Source organism: Oratosquilla oratoria, chromosome 12 (assembly GCF_046742065.1).
Source record: "Oratosquilla oratoria isolate Oo_2021 chromosome 12, ASM4674206v1, whole genome shotgun sequence".
Classification (NCBI taxonomy): domain Eukaryota; kingdom Metazoa; phylum Arthropoda; class Malacostraca; order Stomatopoda; family Squillidae; genus Oratosquilla; species Oratosquilla oratoria.
This window is the reverse complement of record NC_134788.1, coordinates 34171935-34194946: the sequence shown is the minus strand read 5'-3', so window position 1 is coordinate 34194946 and position 23012 is coordinate 34171935. Positions and strand designations below refer to the sequence as shown.

The 23012-nt window shown below is 43.6% G+C and overlaps 1 protein-coding gene across 2 annotated transcripts in view; it reads left to right on the top strand.

Moving 5' to 3' along the window:
* The window catches only part of LOC143031349 (ubiquitin carboxyl-terminal hydrolase 24-like), a 93961-nt gene extending 77628 nt beyond the window's left edge, over positions 1 to 16333 (top strand). For both annotated transcript variants that reach the window (XM_076195056.1, XM_076195055.1), the window contains exons 46-49: positions 2655 to 2781; positions 3179 to 3294; positions 5765 to 5899; positions 6380 to 16333. In XM_076195056.1, coding sequence (XP_076051171.1) covers positions 2655 to 2781; positions 3179 to 3294; positions 5765 to 5899; positions 6380 to 6526 — 525 coding nt within the window. In that variant the 3' untranslated portion in view covers positions 6527 to 16333. The remainder of the gene's footprint in view (positions 1 to 2654; positions 2782 to 3178; positions 3295 to 5764; positions 5900 to 6379) is intronic.
* The last annotated feature ends 6679 nt before the right edge of the window (positions 16334 to 23012 follow it).

Here is a 23012-nt window from a genome sequence, read left to right as displayed (position 1 = left end):
TAGTTTGTTCCATACTTCCACCACTCTGTGGGGAAAGCTGTTCTTTTTTTTTCAGGTCTCTTCTGTAACTGTCCTTTTTGAGTTTCCTTCCATGTCCTCTCAAGTTTCTCTTATCCCAGTCTAGAAAGTGGTCTCTGGCCCTGCCGTAGAAGCACTGTGTCGTTGTCTTTGGCCCGAATGGTGTGGTGGCAGGAGACAGGGATGACATGGGGTGGCTGAAAGAGTATTGGACGAGAGCCGGTCAGGTGTAGGCTTTTGCTTAGCCATCCCGTTTCTATAAAAAGGGTGGGAAAAGGCATTTTGGTATCTATGATGTGCATGTATTTATTTTTTCAAATCCTAATACAGTCAACTCTCAATTAACACAAAGTTTACATTCCTGGAGATGTGTTAATCAAAATTGCGTTAGTTAAACATATTTTTCCCATTGGAAATAATGGTAATAGGGGGGGATTATGTTCCTGGACACTGGGAAAGTTTTGTCAGTTTTGGGATTTTGTTACTCTAAACTTGAACAAATGCATTATTAATACATTTGTAGGTTACAGAAACAACAAAAACACACATTCTTTGTATTTGTAGTGCACATTTTTTCTACGTGTGCACAAGAACAAAATTAGTTTATTATTAATTGTGGGTTGGTGACACCGTTTTCTTTTTTGTTTTGGTGTAGAACAGAAAACGAGAGTGTTGAGTGTTGTTTTGAATGTAACACTCAACATTGGTGAGCAATAAAGAAAATTAAGTTCCTTGTCACTGTTTATTGGATCACTGCGTATACACCGCTTCCACACTCACAACTGACTCACATGTCCCGTCACTGGGCATACTGATTTCTATGGTTACTTACCATTTGCTCAATTAGTTTCATTTATTCCCTTTCACACAGAAAACAACGGACACTCAAAATAATAAGTTAATATAGAATACTTATCAAGGATAATCTTTTTCACATTCATTTCACTTTCACATTACACTCATTGAAATGATAAGTAAACAGGAAATGATAATATATGACTTCTTCACAGAAACTTTTAGAACAAATTACACACATACAAACACACACACTTCCAATTATGCAGCACTTTTTTGCAATTTCTAAATGGATACCTAAAGTGGTATAACTACCATATACATGTACAGTAAGAGAATCTAACTAAATTATTCTTTTCTCTGTAACAATTTTTCAATCTTTTATGACTTATAATCATGGTCAGTACATTTAGAAATTAGTTTACCATTAATTGTGGGTTGGTGACACCATTTTCTTTTTTGTTTTTTTGTGTAGAACAGAAAACGAGAGTTTACAATCTCTAAATTATTCATTTCTCTGTAACAATTTTTCAAGCTTTTATGCTTATAATCACGGTCCATACATTTAAAAATTAGTGTACCATTAGTTGTGGGTTGGTGACACCGTTTTCTTTTTTGTTTTGGTGTAGAAACTGAGATCAAAACAGAGCACGGGAGAGTGACCGCATGGGGGCCCTCTCTCTCAGTGCTCTTACCGCCAAATTCAAATTGTATTAAATCGATATTGTCGTGTTATTTAAAAAAAAATCCTTAAAAATTAACTCATGTTAAAGAAAATGCTATAGTTAAACTCGAGTTAATTGAGAGTTGACTTTATATGAAAAAATAATGTGTTACACATTTAACACGTTTTATATAATGAGGTTTGGAAAAACATATACAGTGTATAAAAACATATACATTGTATAAAAATATATACACATGCATTATATTTAAAAAGGCACATATACAGTATATATAACAAGAATACATGTACACTATGTAAAAAATATGCATACATCATATATAAGAAAATACACATGCAATATCTTAACCCTTATTGCCCGGAGCACATATGTAAACAAAGCATTTGCTATGCGTTCATAAAAACAATGGATACAATGGCCCATACACTCACATTTTAATTTTATTTACAAATGTACTTGTTATTAAACATAATATGGATGATTATACATCAAAATAAAGCTTAGAGTCTGTATTTTCTTTTGATGAAAAGGAAACTAAGAAAAATTAATATGGATAATGAAAAAAAAATATTAGAATCAGAAAGTTGAAAGACAATTTCATCTTCACCACTAAAACACGCAGACGCCATGACTTTTGCAATGAGGCCGTCTTATATTTGCCTATTTCAAAGGTATTACGCACTGTATAACAATATCTATTATAAGTATTGTTCCTCAGATACTTATCTATTTTTCTATAACAATTTTTTTTCTGATTACGGCACTAATCACAAGAAAAAAAATGGGCAAAATATGTAAACGTTTCCGACGCACTTTGATCAGGAAAGCGAATGTGCCGCTACTGCTGATAAGATTCAATTTATAAGCCACCCTGTGATTGGTTGGCTGGACCACCTCGTGGAAATGATAGGCCAATGGTTGGTCTAGATACATCAAGTCTCGGCTCAGTGTAAACAAAGACGAATATCTTTAAGAACCGCGAAATTTAAACGGAGCCGAAATATCGTCATTAGGACTCTGTCGAACAAACCGATATCTCGGCTCTGTGTCCGATATGGGTTAAAAAATACACATACATTATATATAGAAAAATATATGTATACACATACAGTATATAAAACAATAATGCATTACTTCTGTTTATCTTTATTGCAGAATTTACGCGATGAACTTCAAGAGTTCCGAACACGGATCATCGTAGACGGTATGGAGGGGACGAAGGGGGGAGAGGCGGCGGAGACCTGTGGCGGCGGCAGCACCCCGGCTTTCTCGGGTCTTCTTGGTGGGTCCGCAGAAGGATTTGTCCTTTTTATCGTCATTTTCGGTTTGTTTGTGGAGGCACAGCTGCTGCTGCACTCGGGCAGACACCCGTTGCATCATCTCAGCCAGCGGCCCTCCCTACTTGACTGCCAAAGTTTCATGACGTATTTACTTTTGGGAGCGGAGGGAGGGAGGGAGGGAAAGGGGTGGATGGGAGCGGAGTATGTAGGGGATGGAAGGGGGGGGAGTGGTTTCTACGCCTTTGTCTTTTTTGGCTACCTCCTGTGTAAGGGGGAAAAAAGCCTCTGGTATATGTATGTATGTATTTATTATTATATTATAATTTTTATTTATCATTATATACGTATCTGTGCACCGGTTATCGGAGATACTCATCGTCGACGATTCTCTTTGGACAGACCTCATTCGGCTCAACAAGGATACGGACGGGCGGAGGGCGTACCAGTGCATCAAGTTGGTTGTGAGCATGGCTCTCCGCTCGCCCATTGCACGGGACTTTTTGACGTCGACACAGGCAAGAGAACTTCAGTCTTTGATCCCCCCCCTCTCTCTCTCTCTCTCTCTCTTCCCCATTCTTCCCCTCTTTCACCCCCGTCTCTCTGTAATTACTGGTATAATTCTGTTTACTGTTCCCTTCTATGGTTTTGTATTTCTTCTTTCTCTCTCAACCTTCTTTCCATCCCTTTTCTTAAGTGAGTATGTCTTTCACCATATTTTGCCATAGAAAGTAAGTAATGTTTCTCGATGGGGTGAATTAAACTGAGGTAAAATGTTTCTTCTTTTCTTCCCTAATAATAATATTACGCTTGGGTCGTCAATTGACACCAACTGGGACTCCCCGCCTGGGATCCTCAATCCAATCCCTAAGCCACCTCTGCACCAACGTCATGACTTTCTTGTTCCAATGATCTTTACTGTTATAACTAAGTGCCTCCCCCAAGGAGGTGACTTTTCTCCCGTGAACCAATAAATTTGTTTCCTCCACATTTCTCCAATCAGAAAGACTGTTACAATGTCTTAAGCAATACTGCTTACGCAAGCAATCTCGATATCAATGTAGAAATGGCTTAGTTTACATATTGTCACATCAGCATTAAAATCTGGTCACTAGCTGTTGTTTATAAACTTTTTAGACAAGGAGCGAGATTATGCAACTCCGCGGCTATTGTTTAACAAACATTCTACACATATAAATGAAATTCTCACCACCTACCCCTCTATCTACCTTACTTGTCTACCTTCACTTGAATCAGTAATAGTAAATAGATTCAGAGAACACATCAAAAGACCTAATTCAATTCGCGATACACGGCATGGTTTCTCCAAGGGTAAGTCATGTGTGACTCATCTTCTATCCTTTTACACTAAAGTATATAAGGCATCAGATAACAATGATAATTACAATGTTATTTACCTTGACTTTAGCAAAGCGTTCGACAAGGTGCCACACCAGAGACTACTAAATAAAATCAAAGCCCATGGCATAGGAGGAAAAGTGTTAGAATGGATTAGAGCTTGGATTAGTAACAGAAAACACTGGGTCACCATAAATGGAGTAAAATCTAGGTGGGGCAGTGTTACTAGCGGGGTCCCCCAGGGCTTGGTTTTGGGTCCCTTGTTGTTCATTATGTACATGAACGACTTAGACAATGGGATAAATAGTGATGTTAGTAAGTTTGCGGACGACACTAAGATAGGATGCCAGATTAGGTCAGGAGATGAGGCAGAAATTCTGCAGGATTATCTTAACAAATTGTTAACATGGTCGGTGAAATGGCAAAGGAACTTCAATATCTCTAAATGTAGCATGTTAAACGTAGGGCTACACAACCCCGAAAATAGATACAGTTTAGATAATACGCTTTTAGAGAAAACTTGAGTGCGAGAGAGTCTTGGGAGTTCTAGTGAGTCCGGACCTTAAAACCAGGAATAAAGTTAACAGAGCATTAGGTTTCATTGCTAGGACGGTAATGAATAGAAGTGCAGAGGGAATTATCAAACTCTATCTAGCGATAGTTAGACCCATCCTTGACTATGCAGTACAGTTTTGGTCTCCGTAGTACAGAATGGACATCAATTCACTAGAATCAGTACAGAGAAGAATGACCAAAATTATACTTGGACTCAGAAATTTGCCTTACGAGGAAGGAGAGGCTTAGGCACCTTAACTTACTCTCTCTGGAAAGATGCAGAGTGTGGGGTGATCTAATAGAAGTGTTCAAGTGGATCAAAGGCTTTAACAAGGGTGCAAGCAAGGTCATCATATTAAAACAACAGGGCAGGACTCGCAGTAATTATTTTAAACTGGACAAATTTAGATTTAAGAAATAGGCAAAAATTGGTTTACTAATAGGGTGATCAACGAATGGAATAGGCTTAGTAACCATGTAGTGAGCGCTGAAACTATCAGTTGTTTTAAGAAACGATTAGACATTTTTATGGATGGGGATGACAGGTGGTGATGGATAAGGAGCTGCCTAGTGTAGGCCTTAGGGTATCTTGTAGTCTCCTTCATTCTTATGTTCTTATGTTATCTACCAGCCTCTTACCCCTCTGTCTCTCTCTCTCTCTCTCTTCCCCCTCTGTCTCTCCCTCCTTCCCCTCCCTCCCTTCCTCCCTCCATCTCTCTTTCTCTCTTTTTCTTGCTTTCATTTGGGAGGAGGAGGGTGGCAAAGTCCCTGCATCCCCCGCCACTCGTCAAAATCCACTCACCGCCCATCTCATCTCTGCACCTTTTGATCTACTGCATTGCTCGTAACCTGAGCAGCGCGGCAAACAGGGCCACTATTTATTTATGCCTAAGGTGCCGAGATGGGAGGAGCAACCGTACGGGTGTTTGATGACGTAGATGCTCGCTTCGACTTGGCCACCCCGTTTTAATAGAAGAGACCCTTGGTGAATACATTGAATTTCCTCCCTCCATGCAACTACGGATGATTAACTTTGCAACAAAGCTGTTCATACCCTCTCCTATTCTCGTGCAGTCGCGGTGGCAATGGTCTGTGGCTTGGCTGCGCGGTAGCATGGACAACCACCAAGGAGGGGGCGATGCTGCCTCATCCTCCTTGAGCAACGAGGACTCCAACACCAAGAACTTCCAAAGGACAACGAGTGCGCAGGTGCGTGCAGGCAGCAGAGCCGTATTTACTTGGTATATCAAGTGGAGAAATAATTTGATGCAGCCTGAAGGGATTTCTCCCCGTTTTTTCCATTTCTGCATGAGGGGACGGATGGGAGGGGGGGGGGCCGATTTAATGAAGCGGCCTTGCCGTGGACGTGCTGTGTCTTGCGACGCTGCTCCTGACCCAGAGAGGGCAGTGGGCGAGATGCAGGGATGATCCATCATCCGGGAGGTGCCAAGATAAGAGGGAGGGGAGTGGAGTAGGTAGGGGATGGAATGGGTGGGAGTGGATTTTGTGCCTTTTGACTTAGGCTACCTCTGTTGTAAGGGAGAAAAAGCCGTTGGAATATGTATATTAAGCGCAGTAGTATATGGGATGATGGTGTTATGCAAGGAAGGGAGGGTAGGGGGGCACTTGTATGCAAATGATGTTTTGATGTAACCCCAAGGTCTGATTCGTCGCTTCTTAACATTTCAGTTCACCCTGGAGGAAGCGACGGCCCTCCTGAATGACTTCGATCCTACGGAAATGGAGGTTGATGGGGACGAGCTGGCGGACATCAAGGAAAACACGGCCGAGCACGACATTGGATCGTCGCACGACCTGGAAGACATTGACCCGTAGTCCGGACCCGTCGCACGGGAAGGAAGACGTAACGAGAGAACGAACCGAGGAACAAGGAGAGCAGAACACCGACCGGGACGAGTGATGCAAGAGAGAGAGGAGGAGGAACAAGGCGGGAATGTAGAGGAACATGGTAAGGAAAGCGTTGGAGGGAAGAAGGTGAAAGACACGAACGAGGCACCACGAAAAAGGAGCACGGCAAGCGGAGAAGAGGAAGCGAGGTCACAGCAGAGGAAAACGACGAATCAACCAACCAAGAGGAGGATTCGTGTGGTCAAGTTTTCGGGCTTTCCGTCTGTACGAGGCTTAGGAGTTATGAAAACAGCCGACCGAAGGTCTTCGAGCTGCCGCCGCCCACCCATGGGCAGGCAGTAAGGAACGGCAACAAAATTACGAACCAAATGAGCTTGATGCTGTGGTGCCAAAACTCTTCGGGGTTCCTACCCGTTGGAGGAGGTTGAGGAACGATCGTCCACGTGATGGTGGTCGGCCCTCTTCCTTCGCGAGAGTGCCGTGCCCTCAGAGGATCGTTTCATCCGGGCCGAGAGAAGACCTGCGAAGAAATACGTCGCTGTGCCAGGAGGAGGGCGAGGTGGTTGTGTCAACCCCCGTCGTGGTGGTCGTGTCTGCTCGCCAGCGTAGCAGTGGTAGGTAAACCCTGGCCCGTCACACCACCGAGACCGGACCGTTGGTCGTCAGAGACGAGATCGTTCGTGCCCTTGAACGAGGTTGGCTCTCTGAGAATGGGAGACGGAATTTAACGTCTGATGTACGTCACTACCTTCCTTGAGGGTGATCAGAGGTCGTCGTAATTCGTGGCCCGGAGATCGACCCCGCCGGTCACGTCATTGGTAATTGCCAGTAAAGTACGGGTAGTTAGCTGTATTTGCCGTGCGTGGCGGCGTAGCATGGGTTGCCAGCAGGAGCAGGCAAGCGTTGCCTCCTGAAACCCACTCCTTTCCGCCAGTCCAGTCCAGTATGGACTTCTCAGCCCACAGGCGCTTATGTTGTTGGAGGTGCAGCGGCTTGTATGGGGATGCGGGTGGCTGGAATGGTGCTATTCTTAAATCGTTGTTACTACATTTTTAATTTGTGCCCCAAAACATTTTGCACATCATGGGGCTACTGTCCTGGTGGCCCTGCCCATGCTACGCCGCGCTGCCACATATTCGGAAAGCTCCGATATTGAGGAATTTAAAAAATTTGGAAAGCCTCAGCATTTGGAAGGAAAAAGTCTGAAAATGTGGGGAAAGAGCACTTCTTTGTGATATTCCGATGATACATTTCTGAAACTTATTATTTTTGTTCCTAATGTCGAGGGTTTCTGAAATTCGGAGATTCTGATTGGATGGAGCTGATGTAGTTCGTAACAGTTTTGATCTCGCAGCCAGATAAAAAAAAAATATATATAGATAAAATATAATGGCATCAGCCAAGACGTGGCAGTTGGCCACGCTGAATCCTGTGTGTTGTGTTGCGTTAAAAGACACCCGCAGGTTGGATTAGGCAACCGCCGCGTGATGTGCTCATTGCTGGATGGGTCAGACTGAAGAAGAAGAACAACAAGTCGAGACCTACTTTTGGTGTACAGACAGAAGATGTACAGAAATGTTACAGCGGTAGATTAGGTTTGGAAATCTCGCTCATAATCGGGACAGTTAAGGGATTGGGTGGCGCACTTGTTGCTGGACAGGTCGAACTGAAGAAGCCAAGACGACCTGCTTTCGGCGTATTGTTGGGAGACGTAATGTTGTTTTGTTTACATAGGCTTAGGAACTTTGCTCAGATATTTGTTGTAAATAAGAAAGTTTTACTAACGAATTTTATCATTTAGCAAGAATGTAGTGAGATAAAGTGAAAGACTGAATGGATCAGCTCAAGCATCAAAACATTTTTGCACTGTGCAGAAAATAAGCGAGCTCTATGGCCTTGCGACCTTTCTCCGAGTGGATGCTGCCCACCCGCCCATTGACGTTGGGGTTTTTCGCAGGCTTTGCATTGTTCCTCTGGAATCCCAAATGTCACGAGAACCTCTTTATTGTACTCAAATTCTCCAGTGGGTGTTGCCGCTCTTGCCCTGGCTGTTCGTCTTTAGGTGCTCTTGGACAAGGTTGGTGGGTACTACCAGTGCTATTGCAAGAGTTATACACACACACATGCACACACTTGGTGTAAAATACAACTAGGTAAATACACACACATGCACAGGTATGGAAGTCCTTGATAGAGATGACTTACTAAACTGGGATAAGAGAAACACAAGAGGACATGGAAGGAAGCTCAAAAAGGACAGTTACAGAAGAGACCTGAAAAAGAACAGCTTTCCCCCACAGAGTGGTGGATGTATGGAACAAACTGGATGAAATAATAGTGTGTGCAAAAACAGTACAGGAATTTAAAAGCAAATTAGACACTGCGAGATACAGAAACAAGACACCATGAGCGTAACTCCCCTTCCCATAAGATACAACTGGGTAAATACATACGTGTGTGTTTCGAAGTATGGAGGACATAAGGGGCAGGGTGGTGAGATATACACAGAAAACTGTTGAAGGTTTTTATTCCCTTATGATTGGTGATAAAGCCAAAATCTTTTGGAATAAAAACTGCACTTACCTCAACACCCTACCACTGGGGGAAAAAACATATATATATGTTGAAAGGGAGAAGCGTAAACACCAGACTCAAAGTGGGAAGTTTAATGCCCGACGTTTCGGTCCTCCTAGTCCCAGGACCGTCTTCAGGACTAGGAGGACTGAAACGTCGGGCATTAAACTTCCCACTTTGAGTCTGGTGTTTATGCTTCTCCCCTTTCAACATGGATCCTGGACTCCAGATCTTTGCATATATGCAGGAGTAACCAACAGGAAAGATGCAACTAATGAAGCGGTGCTTTTATGTAGTTACGTCCTCTGTGCTAACCCTGAAGATATAAATATATGAAAGTGCTCTGCTTCATTAGTGTATTTTACCTGCGGGTTATCCCTGCATTTGTGAACACTTCATTAGCATATTCCATGTATGTGTATATATATGTGTGTGTGTGTGTGTATATATGTACAAGCAAGAACCTTGAGGAACAGATGACATCGACAGTTGTTGAGGCCCTTGACGAAACTGTGATTGATCAAGTCTCTGCTTCATCTGGACGGACAGCCAGCCAGCAGCACACGGCAGCAGCTCCACCCACTGCTTGCAGGTGTGCGTCACACCTTTGTACAATGCTGTGGAGATCCGCTTGCCACTTTGGGAACAAGTTCATCTTGTATGAATAAGACGTGTGCGTGTGAGCATGCACACATTTAGTGTACATATGTATAAATGTATGTATATCTTCTTGTGTTGAGTACACATCATTCACCTGCATCCAGGTCGTTGGGGGCTCGAGAACCCGTGCGGCTGGCTACCCCAAGCAGAGCAGGGGCAGTCGCAGTCGTGAATATGGGTGCAGGCAGGCGCCTTGTAGAACCACTCGCATTTTTTTTTAAGAAAAAAGAAAAGAAAGAAAACGTAGTTTTTTATATTAATAAGGGTTATTGTTGGATTGGAGAGTTGAGCAAGTGAGATTCAGATGCGACCCGAAGAAGGGAGGGAGGAACGTGGTGGCTGGCTGACTCGGACCTCTTGCCAGGGACTCACTCACTCGTGGCTCCCAGGTAACTGCCGGATTGGCCCGTAAGTCGCGCACAGGAGAGATGTTGTGTTGTTGGCATCTTGCGGCAACACTGCTTCTGACTGAGGGAGGGCAGTGGGCGAGATGCAGGGATGACCGACCCGTTGTCATCCAGGAGGACCCAAGATAAGAGGGAGGTAGGGACGGGGGTGGATGGGAGTGGAGTATATGGGGGATGGAATGGGTGTGAGTGGATCTTATGCCTTTGTTTTTTGGCTACTTCCCTTGTAAGGGGGAAAACACCTTTGGTATATGTATGAGGGGGTGAATGGGAGTGGAGTTTGGGTCTTTGTCTTTTAGGCTACTTCCCTTGTAAGGGGGGAAAAAGCCTTGTAAGGTGTGTTATGTACTCATTGTCGCCTCCGCCGCTTATTTTTGCCCCGGCCACTTGTCCAGCCTCTTGCCTTTACCTCTGTGTCATCGCTGACGTAATGAGTGGGTTAACCCGAAGGTAACGGAAAGTATATGGCAGTGATGGCCAACAACACAGCAGAGGAATCGCCACGTGAGGGCGAAGCCTTTGTACAACATTTTGCTCGTTCACATCTGTCTTGCATGGTTTTTCAGCTGAAATGTATAGCAGGTAATAGCCAATAATGATGATAATGATTGTTGCCTCAGATTTCACTGAAATCCCACTGGTTGATGGTGGTCCTCCCTTCGATCTCTTTGGGAATACGTATTTGACCGTCGTCTGTGTTTTACTCGTCTGGTACTTTCTGTGTTGCCAGTTTATAGTAGAACGAGTGAGTGAGCCATTGTCGGTTCAACTTTTCCGAAAAGGTGAAGAAAATGAAGTTGATAAAGAGATCATGCTGGGTCCAGAGATGGAGGAGTGTCAGTCAGCCCCATTGCGGGTCTTGGTGGGTTTTGACGATAGGTGGGTGGGTGGGTGGCAGGGGGGAGCCGATTCTCATGCACCTTGCAGGACCTCCAATTGAGCCAATGAAAACGTAAGAAGAAGACAACGACCACTGCCTTCGGGTTAATAGAGGAACATTTTTTTAAGCAACTTTTATAAGGAAGATTTCTTATTACTGAATAAGATCGCCTTGCAGCACCTCTAGTAGATATCCAGATCATTGCCATCAATCACCTCCAGCTTTAACAAAGCACGTGTTCCTGTAATTACGACACAGATCCCCACGCACGGGCCAACAGCACTTGACTCCCCGATCGTACGTCACGAGTGAATTGTGAAGGAAATCTGGGGATTGTGATCATGTGTGAGCGCCCGTCACCTTCCCCCCCCCCCTTCCTCCTCCCTGCCCTATCTCACAATGGACAAAAAATCGTGTGGCAGAGTAGTGAACTTGCAAAGATTAGCCGTGCATAGTGAATGCAAAGTGATATGTGCCAAAACAATGCCGAAGCCAGCGGCACTGTAAACGGTACGGTTGTAAATCCTGTTTTTGAAGTTGTTGACTATTAAAACAAATCTATCCATGTAGATAGATTTAAAAAAAAAAAAAAAAAAATCCTGCTCCCTGTGGAAGCGTTTTCCAGCCGGTTGCAAAAGACACCGTTAGATTTAACGTCACTTTCCAGTTAATTCTTTCTCCTGTATTGTTCAATTAGGTCTTGTGTAGTGTTGTGTTTTTGTTATTTGAAGGCTGATTATATGATTTCAGTCTTTGAAGGATTATTCCCAGAGTTAAGTTGCACTGTCGCTCGGTGCTCTGTGGTCAGTGCGATTTGAACCATTGCTCACGAATGTGAATGTGCTCTTGCTCCCTCCAGATAGTGTTATTATAATAATAATAATGATAATTGTTGTCGCAAGTTTTCCTGACCGGAAGCCCGCAACCCCGTAGCGATTGGCAAGCGTCCTCGAGCCCTTCCACATCTCTCACTGGGAAGGAACTTTGGTGTGTGTTGTAGTAGTGTGAGACCGTTTCTGTGTCGCCAACCAACTTGCGGCAGCAGAAGGAGGGGGAGCGTTTGCTGCTGGTTGGCAGGTCTCCTTATGCGAAAAGGCGGAGGAATTAGGTACCGTCGAAATTTCTAGAGAGAAATGTTGGGCCGCTAGAGACTCCAGTGTTGGACAGGTTTCCGAAGACCTGCAGAAGGGAGGGAGGGAGGCGAGTCTTTCAAACTCTTCCATCTTGCTTGCTTGCAGGTAGGACGACCACACAGCAGGCAGTGCCTGTCCATTGGTCCCTGGCATCATTGCTCTCAGCACAAGGTCATAAAATCATAAATCATGAAATTTGTCAGTTCATGGAAAATGTCATATGATATACTACTGAGATATAGAATAGTGTTACTTTTGCATCCCACTACTTGTAAGAATTTAACGTTTTGAAAAAACGAAGAAGAATAAAAACTAAATTTGCAATTGTAGTAATTGATTGTGTAATTGATTTTTCATTTCTTATATGGAGATGTCATTTCCAAACAGCATCATGTCCCAGAGGATCAAACACACACATTTACAAGTCTTAAAAAGTTGTAATATTTTCAGGCCCAAAGTAAGAAAATTCTATAATTGAAAATTTGTAGTAGACATTTGATTACCTGTGGGATAGACCCTAAACTGAGTTCTGCTCAATTCGTGGATCCTCATTCAGCCTCAGTCCTCAAGAACTGGATGAAATGAGGTTTGGCGTGGCAAAGGGTTCAAGGGTTAAGGCATTATCAGCCTGATCAGCGCAGACAGGAGGAGCTGTTCGTCAACGTCAAAGGGCCTTCTCCTAGTCCCTGACAACACAGACACCAAACAACTCTATGGAAACAATACCTCTTGGCATAAACCCAGGAGGAAAAAAAAAAAGTTTCCAAGATGCACAACAAAGGAAGCCTCACTGGTACAGAACTGGGCTGGCTGGAAACACCATATGCCTCAAAAAGCACAAAATGTAATCTTACACCATCCTACATTTAATACAGCACAAGCAGCAATACAATTCTGGTAAATTGTGTTGTACACAATTTCACATACCTGTGTCCAATCTATTGAAGCAAAAACCGTTCCACCAATTGACTGCAGCATCAGACTCCCCTCATTATCTTTGACATAAGCAAAACAGAATATTTAAGAACAGCACACTGTAAACTGAGTTTTGTAATTGAAGCTTTGAACGCAGTCTACTTCCAAATAATTCAGAGGAAAGCCTGGCCTTGAATCTTGCCTTGGGCTAAACTAATAGTAAAAGAAGACTGTAACAGTTCAATTTGCAAAGAAACTTGAGATTTGTATTTTCATTAGATTAATTTTAGAATAAAAACAAAATGAAAGACCACAGCAGCACTCTAACCAGTTACTACTCTATTGGATTTCTTGGAGGAGGCCTTAAGCTGGGAGGAAGTTTGCCATGGGCACTCACTGAGTTTGCCTGTACTTCGTCCAAGGAAGAATTTTTTTATTGCTCTCTGTACTGGGCAGGCAGTGTAGGATCAAATGATGGTGATCTGTGTCTGGGGTGTGATTATTGCAGCTGGGATGTATGGTGCTCATTTCCAGGCCAGTTATTCTTACATTTGATGTGCTGCTGCTGCTGCTACGTGACTCAAGATTAGGGGTCAAGTGTCATTCTTGTGTGTCCTGGAATGATTTTGTTTTATTTTTTATTTGTTATTGTTATTTATTATGATTATTTTTTATGAGGGTACCTGATTTAAGACCAGGTTTGCTGGTCTGAGAGTAATGTTTGTTTTGTTAACTAGGTGTGCAGTAGTCAGTTTAAAGACAATGACCAGAACATAGTGAATATCTATATGAAAAGAAAATGTAAAATTATTGATATCAAATGCATTTTGAACAGAGGCTGTGGGTTATGCAGTGTCTTCATATTTTAGACTTTAATACATTGCCAATACCAATGCAATTTGTTTATCTCATTAGAGAAATTAGTGACCAGTGGCAGGTACCTGCTTGTGGTCTGTCAAGATGGATGGCATAGCTGCCCGTTTCCAAAATCTGTTAGTCCCTTTGCTTCCATCAGGAGGCGTAAGTGTTAGGGGTTGTCGCTCAGTCTCTGAATGGGGTCCAGTATATCTCTCGCTATCGACTGTATTTGTTACAACTTTTCACACACACACATGGAGAACTGACACCCAGAAGCTGCTCCCCATGTACTACTTTGAGCCGGTGGCACAGGAACAGGACAACACGAAAAACGGACTAAAATTTCTTTTTAGAGAGATCCTTAGGAAGGTAGCATCTGAGTTGTGGATTTTCCACTCGGTGAAACTCAAAAACATTGGTTATTGTTATTACTATTATTATTACGGTTACTAAATTAATTTAATTTTGATGAAACTGTTAATTTAAGATTACTTAATCTCAGGTTCAGCTTAAAAAAGTAGGTCATATTCAGCAGCTGTTGCAACAATTGGAAGACATACATCAAAGAATCTTGCTCACACATTGCTTATATGATGAAGTATCTTCATTGTATACTGCAGACCCAAACTTTGTGATTATTTTGAATAGAAGAAATAAAATAAATGGAAATAAATATCATTACACAATATGTGGAAGTTGAAGGGTATTTTAGTTCAAAAGAAAGAAACAATGATAATATATGACTTAAAAAAAAAATCATTGTGAAAAAATGTGATTTTAAGAAATATTTATGGCTGTTTTAAAACAAGTTATTGTAATAGAAAAAGTGATAGTTTTAGCTGAATGACTATGATGGTTTGAAATGAGAAAATATTTTAGGACAGAAAAAAAATTGTCCAAGAATAAATCCAACAAGAGTATTTAAGAGTTTGATTGTTACAGGCCTTGTTACCATGTTACCTTTGCTTTAAACACTCAACCTGAACATTGGACGTTATAGAAATGATTTCATCTTCTTGCTCTCTTCACAGATCTTTAGTGAGCAAGTGATTGGGCCCAACATTTCATAAACTAGTTGTCAGAGATCTGAACTTGTCCATCATTGAGGTTAGCCAGCACTGACGATTTCATATACCTCATTGACCATCTACAGAATTATGAAAGGCATGGAGGTCCTTGATAGAGAAGACTTACTAAATTGGGATAAAAGAAACACAAGAGGACATGGAAGGAAGCTTAAAAAGGACAATTATAGAAGAAACCAGAAAAAACAGCTTTCTCCACAGAGTGCTGGGTGGATGTATGGAACATACTAGATGAAACAGTGGTGTGTGCAAAAACAATACAAGAATTTAAGAGCAGCAAACTAGATATGGAGAGATACAAAGACAGGACACCACAAGATTAGCTCCCCTTCCCATAAAATACATCTAGGTAAATACCTGACAATTAAGCTGATAAATAGTTTTGTGTTAATGAAGCAGACTGAACCTCCTCCTCCTTGTGGAGGTAAGGTTGTTGCCATGGGAGGTGGCTGTTGCCGATTACCTGGTATACCATGATTATATTCTTCAAAGCCCAAACCTAAAATTTTTAATGTGTTGCCAGGATGATAATCTTGCATTTTAGTTTTATTCTCAACCTCTAGTTTTTACAGTTATTTTTCTAGTATACATGTGTGGGCTGCTGCGTGTGCATGCAACCTTGGGTATGCTTGTATGTGGCTGTGGGTATACCTTTGAGTGCACCAAAATACCTCGGGTATACTTGGAAGCAAGCTGTGGGCGTGCGTACTACAAGACTCGCTGCTTCATCTCTTGAAGGTTCAGTGAGCGTATGGTCAGTTGCCTTCTGTGACTTCCTGCCTGCCTGCCTGCCTGCCGAGTGTACAATAGGTGATTGTCAGAGGTGGGTGCGTTACCGCCAGACAGGACAGGACAGGCAGTGTGTTACCGAAAAACCTGGAGTGTATTTCCATCAATGCGTTATCAATTTTAATTTCCTTAGAGCGGTCTGCATTATATATATACACATACTCAGTAACACAGACTACTCTAAGGAAATTAAAATTGGTAACGCATTGACAGAAATGCACCCCAGGTTTTTCAGTAACGCACTACCTGTCCAGCAGCAGCAGCAAGGCGCCCAGTTCTGGTGGTTGTTATACCCCTACCTACCTACCTACCTACCCCAGTGGTGTATGAGAGGGCAATAGGAACCCATATATGTACTGAAATGTGCAGGATCATACCCTCCTGTCCTTCCTCCTACTACTGTATGGTAGGTGAGCATGGGAGTGTGAGTGTAAAGATTTGAATTGTTAAATATTTGGCACATATATACTGTATGTCATTTTGTTTCATTCCATCCTTTGTATTGTAAGTCATTTTCCTACTCCTGCTGCCTCTGTTTCTCTCTTCTAACCAGCAGTATTACATAGCATGATTCTGTCCACAAAATGGAGTGTGCAGAGTAATAATCAGCTTGAGTTTCCCTGACAGGGAACCCAGTGCCAGCCAGCCAGCAGGGCTGGTGCTTGGGAAACAAGGCCCAATTAGAAAACAGATAGTAGGGCCTCTACAAAAGTTCGAAATTGGTGTTTTATTTACTTGTAGTATGCCAGTCTTAGCCAAAAAGCATTAAATGTTTGATATACCAGATACTGAAAGACAACAAAGTCCATTACAGTGTTCTCTCCTCAAGGACTGGGCTCAAATGGAGCCCCCCCCCCCCCACCCTTCCTTGAGGTGCGGGGCCCCAGATAGGCTTAAAACTGCCGGCCCTGGGTGCGGTGCCTGCAGTAACCTTGTTCAAGTCGCTCAGAACAACAAGCATGTCTCACGATAAGAGGCACTAGTCAAGTATGGCATCAATCAACCTTGGCAGAGAACTTCTCTTCAAGTTCAAATGACTTGGGACAAAAATGAATACTGATATGTTCTTCAACCTTACCAGTATCATGTACACATCAATTCAACCTACCTCTATGATGGATGGCAGATTAAATGATTAGCTATCCCTACAGCTGCCCACCCCCAACCCTTTCCCAGGGGAAGTAAGCCTAACTGCTGTTAACAGACTAGCCTCACTGCTGTGAACAGGCTAGTAGCTAGCACATGTAACCCTCATTACTGATCTTGCTGGTCCAACTCACCTCAGAGAGGACCACTGTGGCCATTGTAAATTAATTCAACTGTACTGATAGTATGGTTGGTCATTCTGGTAGGTAGGAAGTTCCAGACACTTGGAGATCCCACCAGGAGTTCATCACATGCCTCCTCATTGGATGTGCTTGTGTGGTGTACATGTACTACCCCACAAGCATGCATGCTTGTGCATAAGGTGCAAGTGTATGCATAGTAGAGTTGTGTAGGTAGTTGATCTGACTCAATGCTCGGAAAGGCCAGAAAGGGTCACCGCAATTAGGTCGCGTCTGGTCAGCTGTCAGGTCGGTCCCTTTTTATATATACTGCCTGCCTGCCCCCTCTGGGCAGGTGTTGAGTGTTATTTTGAATATAATAACTCAACATTGGTTGGTGGGCAATAAAGTTATCAAGTTCCTTGTCACTGGTTTATTAGATCACTGTGTACACACCTCTCACTCGATAACAACTGAACTCACTGGGCATGCTAATTTACTAGTTGCCATTTATTCAATTAGTTTCATTTATTCCCTTTCACATAGAGTAGAGCTAGGTGTGGAGGAGGAATGGGGATGGTTCAAGGAGGGAGTCACAAAGTGTGCAAAGATGGTGTGTGGAACAAGAAGGACGGGAGGAAATAGAAGGAAGGGTAGTGAATGGTGGGATGAAACAAAGAAGAAGCGAGCTTTCACAGATTGGTTACAAAATAGGACGAGGGAGTCATACGAGAGGTACAAAGAAAAAAGAAGTAATGCAAAAGGTGTAAAGGAGGCAAAGAGGAGAGCAAATGTGAAATGGGATAATAGTATGACAATTTTGAAAGTAATAAAAAGATGTTTTGGAAAGAAATTAAGAGAGGAGGAGGAGGCAAATCAAGTAGAGAAGAAAAGGTAAAAGGGGAAGATGGGGAGGTGATAATGGAAGAGAAGGCAGTAAGGGGAAGATGGGCAGAATATTTTAGGGAGTTGCTAAATGTGAAGGAGGATAGGGAGGGAAAGGTAGCTGCAGTGGGAAATGTTAAGAAAATGGAGGAGAAATAAGGAAGGATGAAGTGAAGGCAGTTGTTAAGATGATGAAAGCAGGTAAGGCACCTGGTCTGAATGGATGCCATGCAGAATGTCTAAAAAAAGGGAGGTACAGTGATGGTTGACTGGCTGGTGAGGTTAATGTTTGCTGGAGAGAGGGTAGGGTGCCGGAGGAGTGCCTGTATAGTTCCACTTTACAAGGAAAAAGGGGACAAGTGTGAATGTAGTAGTTTCAGAGGGATTGGCTTGTTAAGTGTAGTTGGGAAGGCTTATGGGAGGATCTTGATTGAGAGGATTAGGAGAGAAACAGAGGGAGTAATTGGTGAGGAACAGTGTGGATTTAGGACAGGTAGAGGTTGTGTAGATCAGATCTTTGTGGTAAGACAGATATGTGAGAAATCTATAGGAAAGGGGAAGGATGTTTTTTGGACCTTTATGGACCTGGATAAAAGCTTACGACAGGGTAGACAGAAAGGCACTGTGGGAAGTTTTGCGGATATACGGGATAGGAGGAAAGCTAGGAGCTGTCAAAAGTTTTTATGAGAGTAGTAGAGCTTGTGTCAGGATTAGAAATGGAGAGAGTGAGTGGTTCGAGGTAAAGGTGGGACTTCGTCAAGGATGCGTTATGTCGCCCTGGCTGTTCAACTTATACATGGATGGGGTGGTGCGAGAGGTAAATGCAAGGGTAGTGGGCCAGGGATTGGAGATGGTTAAAGAAAAGTGGGAGGTGAGCCAGTTGTTGTTTGCGGACGACACTGCGCTTGTGGCAGGATCGGAGGAATTGAGGAAGTTGGTGACAGAGTTTGGGAGAGTATGTGATAGAAGAAAACTGAAGATAAATGTGGGTAAAAGTAAGGTGATGAGATGTACAAGGGGTGAAAGTGGCAGTAGACTGGAAGTGAGCATTGAGGGAGAGCGACTGGAGGAAGTGGATAGTTTTAGATACTTAGGTGCAAATGTGGCAGGAAAAGGTGGAGGTAGAATGTAGATTGAGAGAAGCGAGTAAATGCCTTGGTGGATTGAAGAGTGTAATGAGGAATAGACATTTGGGAATGGATGCTAAGAGGAAACTGTATGAACGAGTGATTGTGCCAACAGCACTGTATGGGGCAGAAACATGGAACATAAGAGAGGAAGAGAGAAGGAGTTTGAATGTGTTTGAGATGAGGTGTCTGAGAAGTATGATAGGGGTATCTAGGCTAGATAGAGTGAGAAATGGGGACTGGGGTGGAAAGGGGGTTGGGAGATAGGGTTGATGAAAGAGTATTAGGATGGTTTGGACATGGAAAGAATGAGTGAGGAAAGACTAGTAAAAGAGGTATGGCGGAGGAGGAGGAGGACAGGGGTGGAAAGGGGGTTGGGAGATAGGGTTGATGAAAGAGTATTAGGATGGTTTGGACACATGGAAAGAATGAGTGAAGAAAGACTAGTAAAAGAGGTATGGAAGGCAGATGTGGAGGGAGTGAACATGAAGGGTCGTCCTAGGATGAGGTGGATGGATGGGGTAAGGGGGGCTTTGGGGAAGAGGGGAATGTCTGTTAAGGAAGGACGGGAGAAGGCAGAAGACAGGGGTGAATGGAGAATGGTTGTATATGGATGATGTTGTGATGCATGAGGTGGAATGGGTGGGGGGATGGGGGGTGAGGTAGTATGTGTGAGCAAATTTTGACGCAGCCCGAAGGGATTTCTCCCCGTCTTCTCCTTTATGCATGGGGGGTCGCCGATTTAATGAAGCGGCCTTGCTGTGGATGTGCTGTGTCTTGCGACACTGTTTCTGACCCAGGGCAGTGGACAAGGTGCAGGGATGACCCGTCATCCAGGAGGTGCTAAGATGAGAGGGAGAGTGTGTGGAGTGTATTTAGGGATGGAATGTTTTTATGCCTTTTCCTTTTTGGCTACCTCCCTTGTAAGAGGGGAAAAGCCTTGGTATGTGTATGTATGTACATAGAAAACGACGGACACTCAATAATAAGTTCATATAGAATAATTTACAAGCATAACCTATTTCACATTCATTCCACTTTCACATTACGATAATTGAAATGTTAATGAAATAAGTAAACAGGAAATGATGATATACGACTTCTTCACGGAAACTTCGAGAACAAATTACACTGGGTAACAATTTTTTTTTTTAAATCGTCCAGGGTTTTCCAGCGGAATTAGACTAATTGTGATGCTCCGAGTCCGAAAATGCCCTTGGTTTTTCTCAATCAGGTCAGGATTGTTCGCTACAGACATTTAAGAAAAAAACTATTTTTCGTCCAAAAACCCAATTTCTGCGGATCATAAAAATTCGGTTTTTCCGTTTTCCTGGGGAAATAAAAGTCAACGTATCCAAATTCATTCATTTTTTATATACTCGATTACATTTGATAAGCTTAATACATGTACATGAGCGTTACGTGACACAAAAGTTCGGAGTTCACGGCGTAAATCGCCGTTTCCTCGAATTCCGTGTGTGAGCAGCTGCTGGGTTGTCTCTCTTCAGCGACCAGCAGTAGTCCGCGAGCATGACTGCGTCCCACCTCCCCTGGTACCTCTCCTCCATTTGACGCATGTCCTGATGGAACCTTTCTCCCTGCTCGTCGCTGACCGCACCAAGGTTTTCAGGAAACTTCTCCATGTGTGAGAACAGGAAATGCATCTTTATACTCGTCAAACACCCGAGGTTTTGGAAGTTCTTTACCATGCTGTTGATGAGTGTGGCGTGGTTTGCTGCCTTGTTCCCCAGGAAGTTGTTCACCACCTGCACAAACGACCTCCAGGCGGCGCACTCTAGTGTGTTCATGGAGTTTTCGAACTCTGTGTCCTTGATAAGCTGCCGTATCTGTGGGCCATCGAAAATGCCGGCCTTCAGCTTCTCAATGGTCACTCCAGGGAAGGCTCGCCACAGGTAGTTGAAGCACCTCCCATCCTTGTCCAGAGCGCGCGTGAACTGTTTCATTAACCCAAGCTTGATGTGAAGCGGTGGGAACAAAATCTTTTCCCGGTCAACAAGAGGTTCGTTTACGATGTTGCTCGCCCCAGGTACTAACTGCTCTCGCGCCGGCCACTCTTTCTTCACATAGTGCTGGGCTCTGTCTCGACTGTCCCACTTACATATAAAGCATGGGTACTTTGTGTACCCGGACTGCTGACCAAGTAGAAAGTTCACCATCTTAAGGTCGACGCAGATGAGCCACTGGTGCTGCTCATATTGGATTTTGTCGAGCACGTACTTGACTGCTTCATATTTCTCTTTGAGAGTTGTGGAGTGCGCAAGAGGAATTGAGGCGAACTCGTTCCCGTTGTGGATGAGCACACTCTTCAAAGAGCGCTTGCTACTGTCTATGAAGAGTCGCCAATCTCTCGGATCATATTGAGGAGCGCCGAGTTTAACAAGAAGACCGGCGACATCTCGGCAGTACACGAGGTCTTCCTCCTGGCAGAAGTAGCCCATGTAGTCCTGATGCCTTCTACGAAAGAACGTGATACGCGCGTCCTCGCCCAGTACATTTTTCTCTTTGAGTCTGGAGGCCAACAACTCGGCGGAAGTCTTCGACAAGCTGAGATCCCGAACCAGATCATTAAGCTCACATTGTGAAAAGGGCTGCGGACCATCTTGTGTTTCATACTCTCCTTCTGTATCTCCTCCCTCATATGCAGTGGTGGCCTCGTCGTCGCTGTCAGGAAGCTCTCTGCACGCTGGTACAGGAAGTTCTTCGCAGTGAGCAACTGGACGGCGGGCAGATGGAAGGTCGGGGTACTGGAGGCTGCTCCGATTCTTCCGGTTGATGCCAGTAGTATTGATGGCGCAGAAGTAACAATCCGATTCATGGTCAGACGGCTCCCTCCAAACCATCGGAATCCCAAACTTCAGTGAAGTTTTCGTGCCCTTCGTCCACCGCCGGAGGTATTCCACGCACGTCATGCACACCGTGTGCGGTGCCCAGGACTTATCTTGGTCACCCAGCTTGACTTGAAAGTAAGCCTGGTATGCGCGCTTCACAAAGCTTGTGATGCTCTTCCTGTGCATTGACAGCGTGTATTCTCCGCAAATGTAGCAGAAAATGTCAGGATTATTCCCGCATGACCGTCGCGCCGAAGCCATATCAATACCCTGAAAAGAAAGAAATAAGTCAATTAGTCAATTTCAAACAGAAACACACCAGAAGCAACCATTTATATATGAATAATTCGCTATATTCTTCAAGAAAAATAGGATTGAACTCAAAACCCTTCAAATTATCATATGTATAGCTCGTCAGGTAGGCCTATGGTTGTATCTCAAAAAGTTGACCTGATTGAGCAAAACCAATGTGATATTCGGACTCAGAACACCAAAATTAGTCTAAATCAGCTGAGAAACCCCTGACGATTTTTTGGCTGTTACCCAGTGTTATAGATGCATACGAACATACATCCAATTACGCATTACTTTTGTAATTCCTAAATGAATACATAATATTCTACAACTACACAAACTATATACAATACAGGCCATTCAGATCCAAGAATTCAGTCAACCAGTCTGACCGCTGCACTTGTAGCGCGTCACTAGGCTTTCGCGGTCGGTCGGTCGGTCCCCCACTTGGGGACCACGCCACGTCCGTCCTTAGGCCGACGGACACGTGTCTAAACTAGAATAAACTACACAAGCCAAACCGCGCATCACTCTCCCTACGTCACCATCACCCGAGTAACATACGCCAGTATGTTACACTTGTGCCTTGACAGGGGTAATCTACATGGTCTATGCTAGGGGGGTCCAGCCGATACTTCGCTCTGAGGCCCACAACAACCATGCAACATTCATTCCCTCTCGAATAAAAAACTCCTAGCCCGACAGACACTAACATTCACATACACAAACATC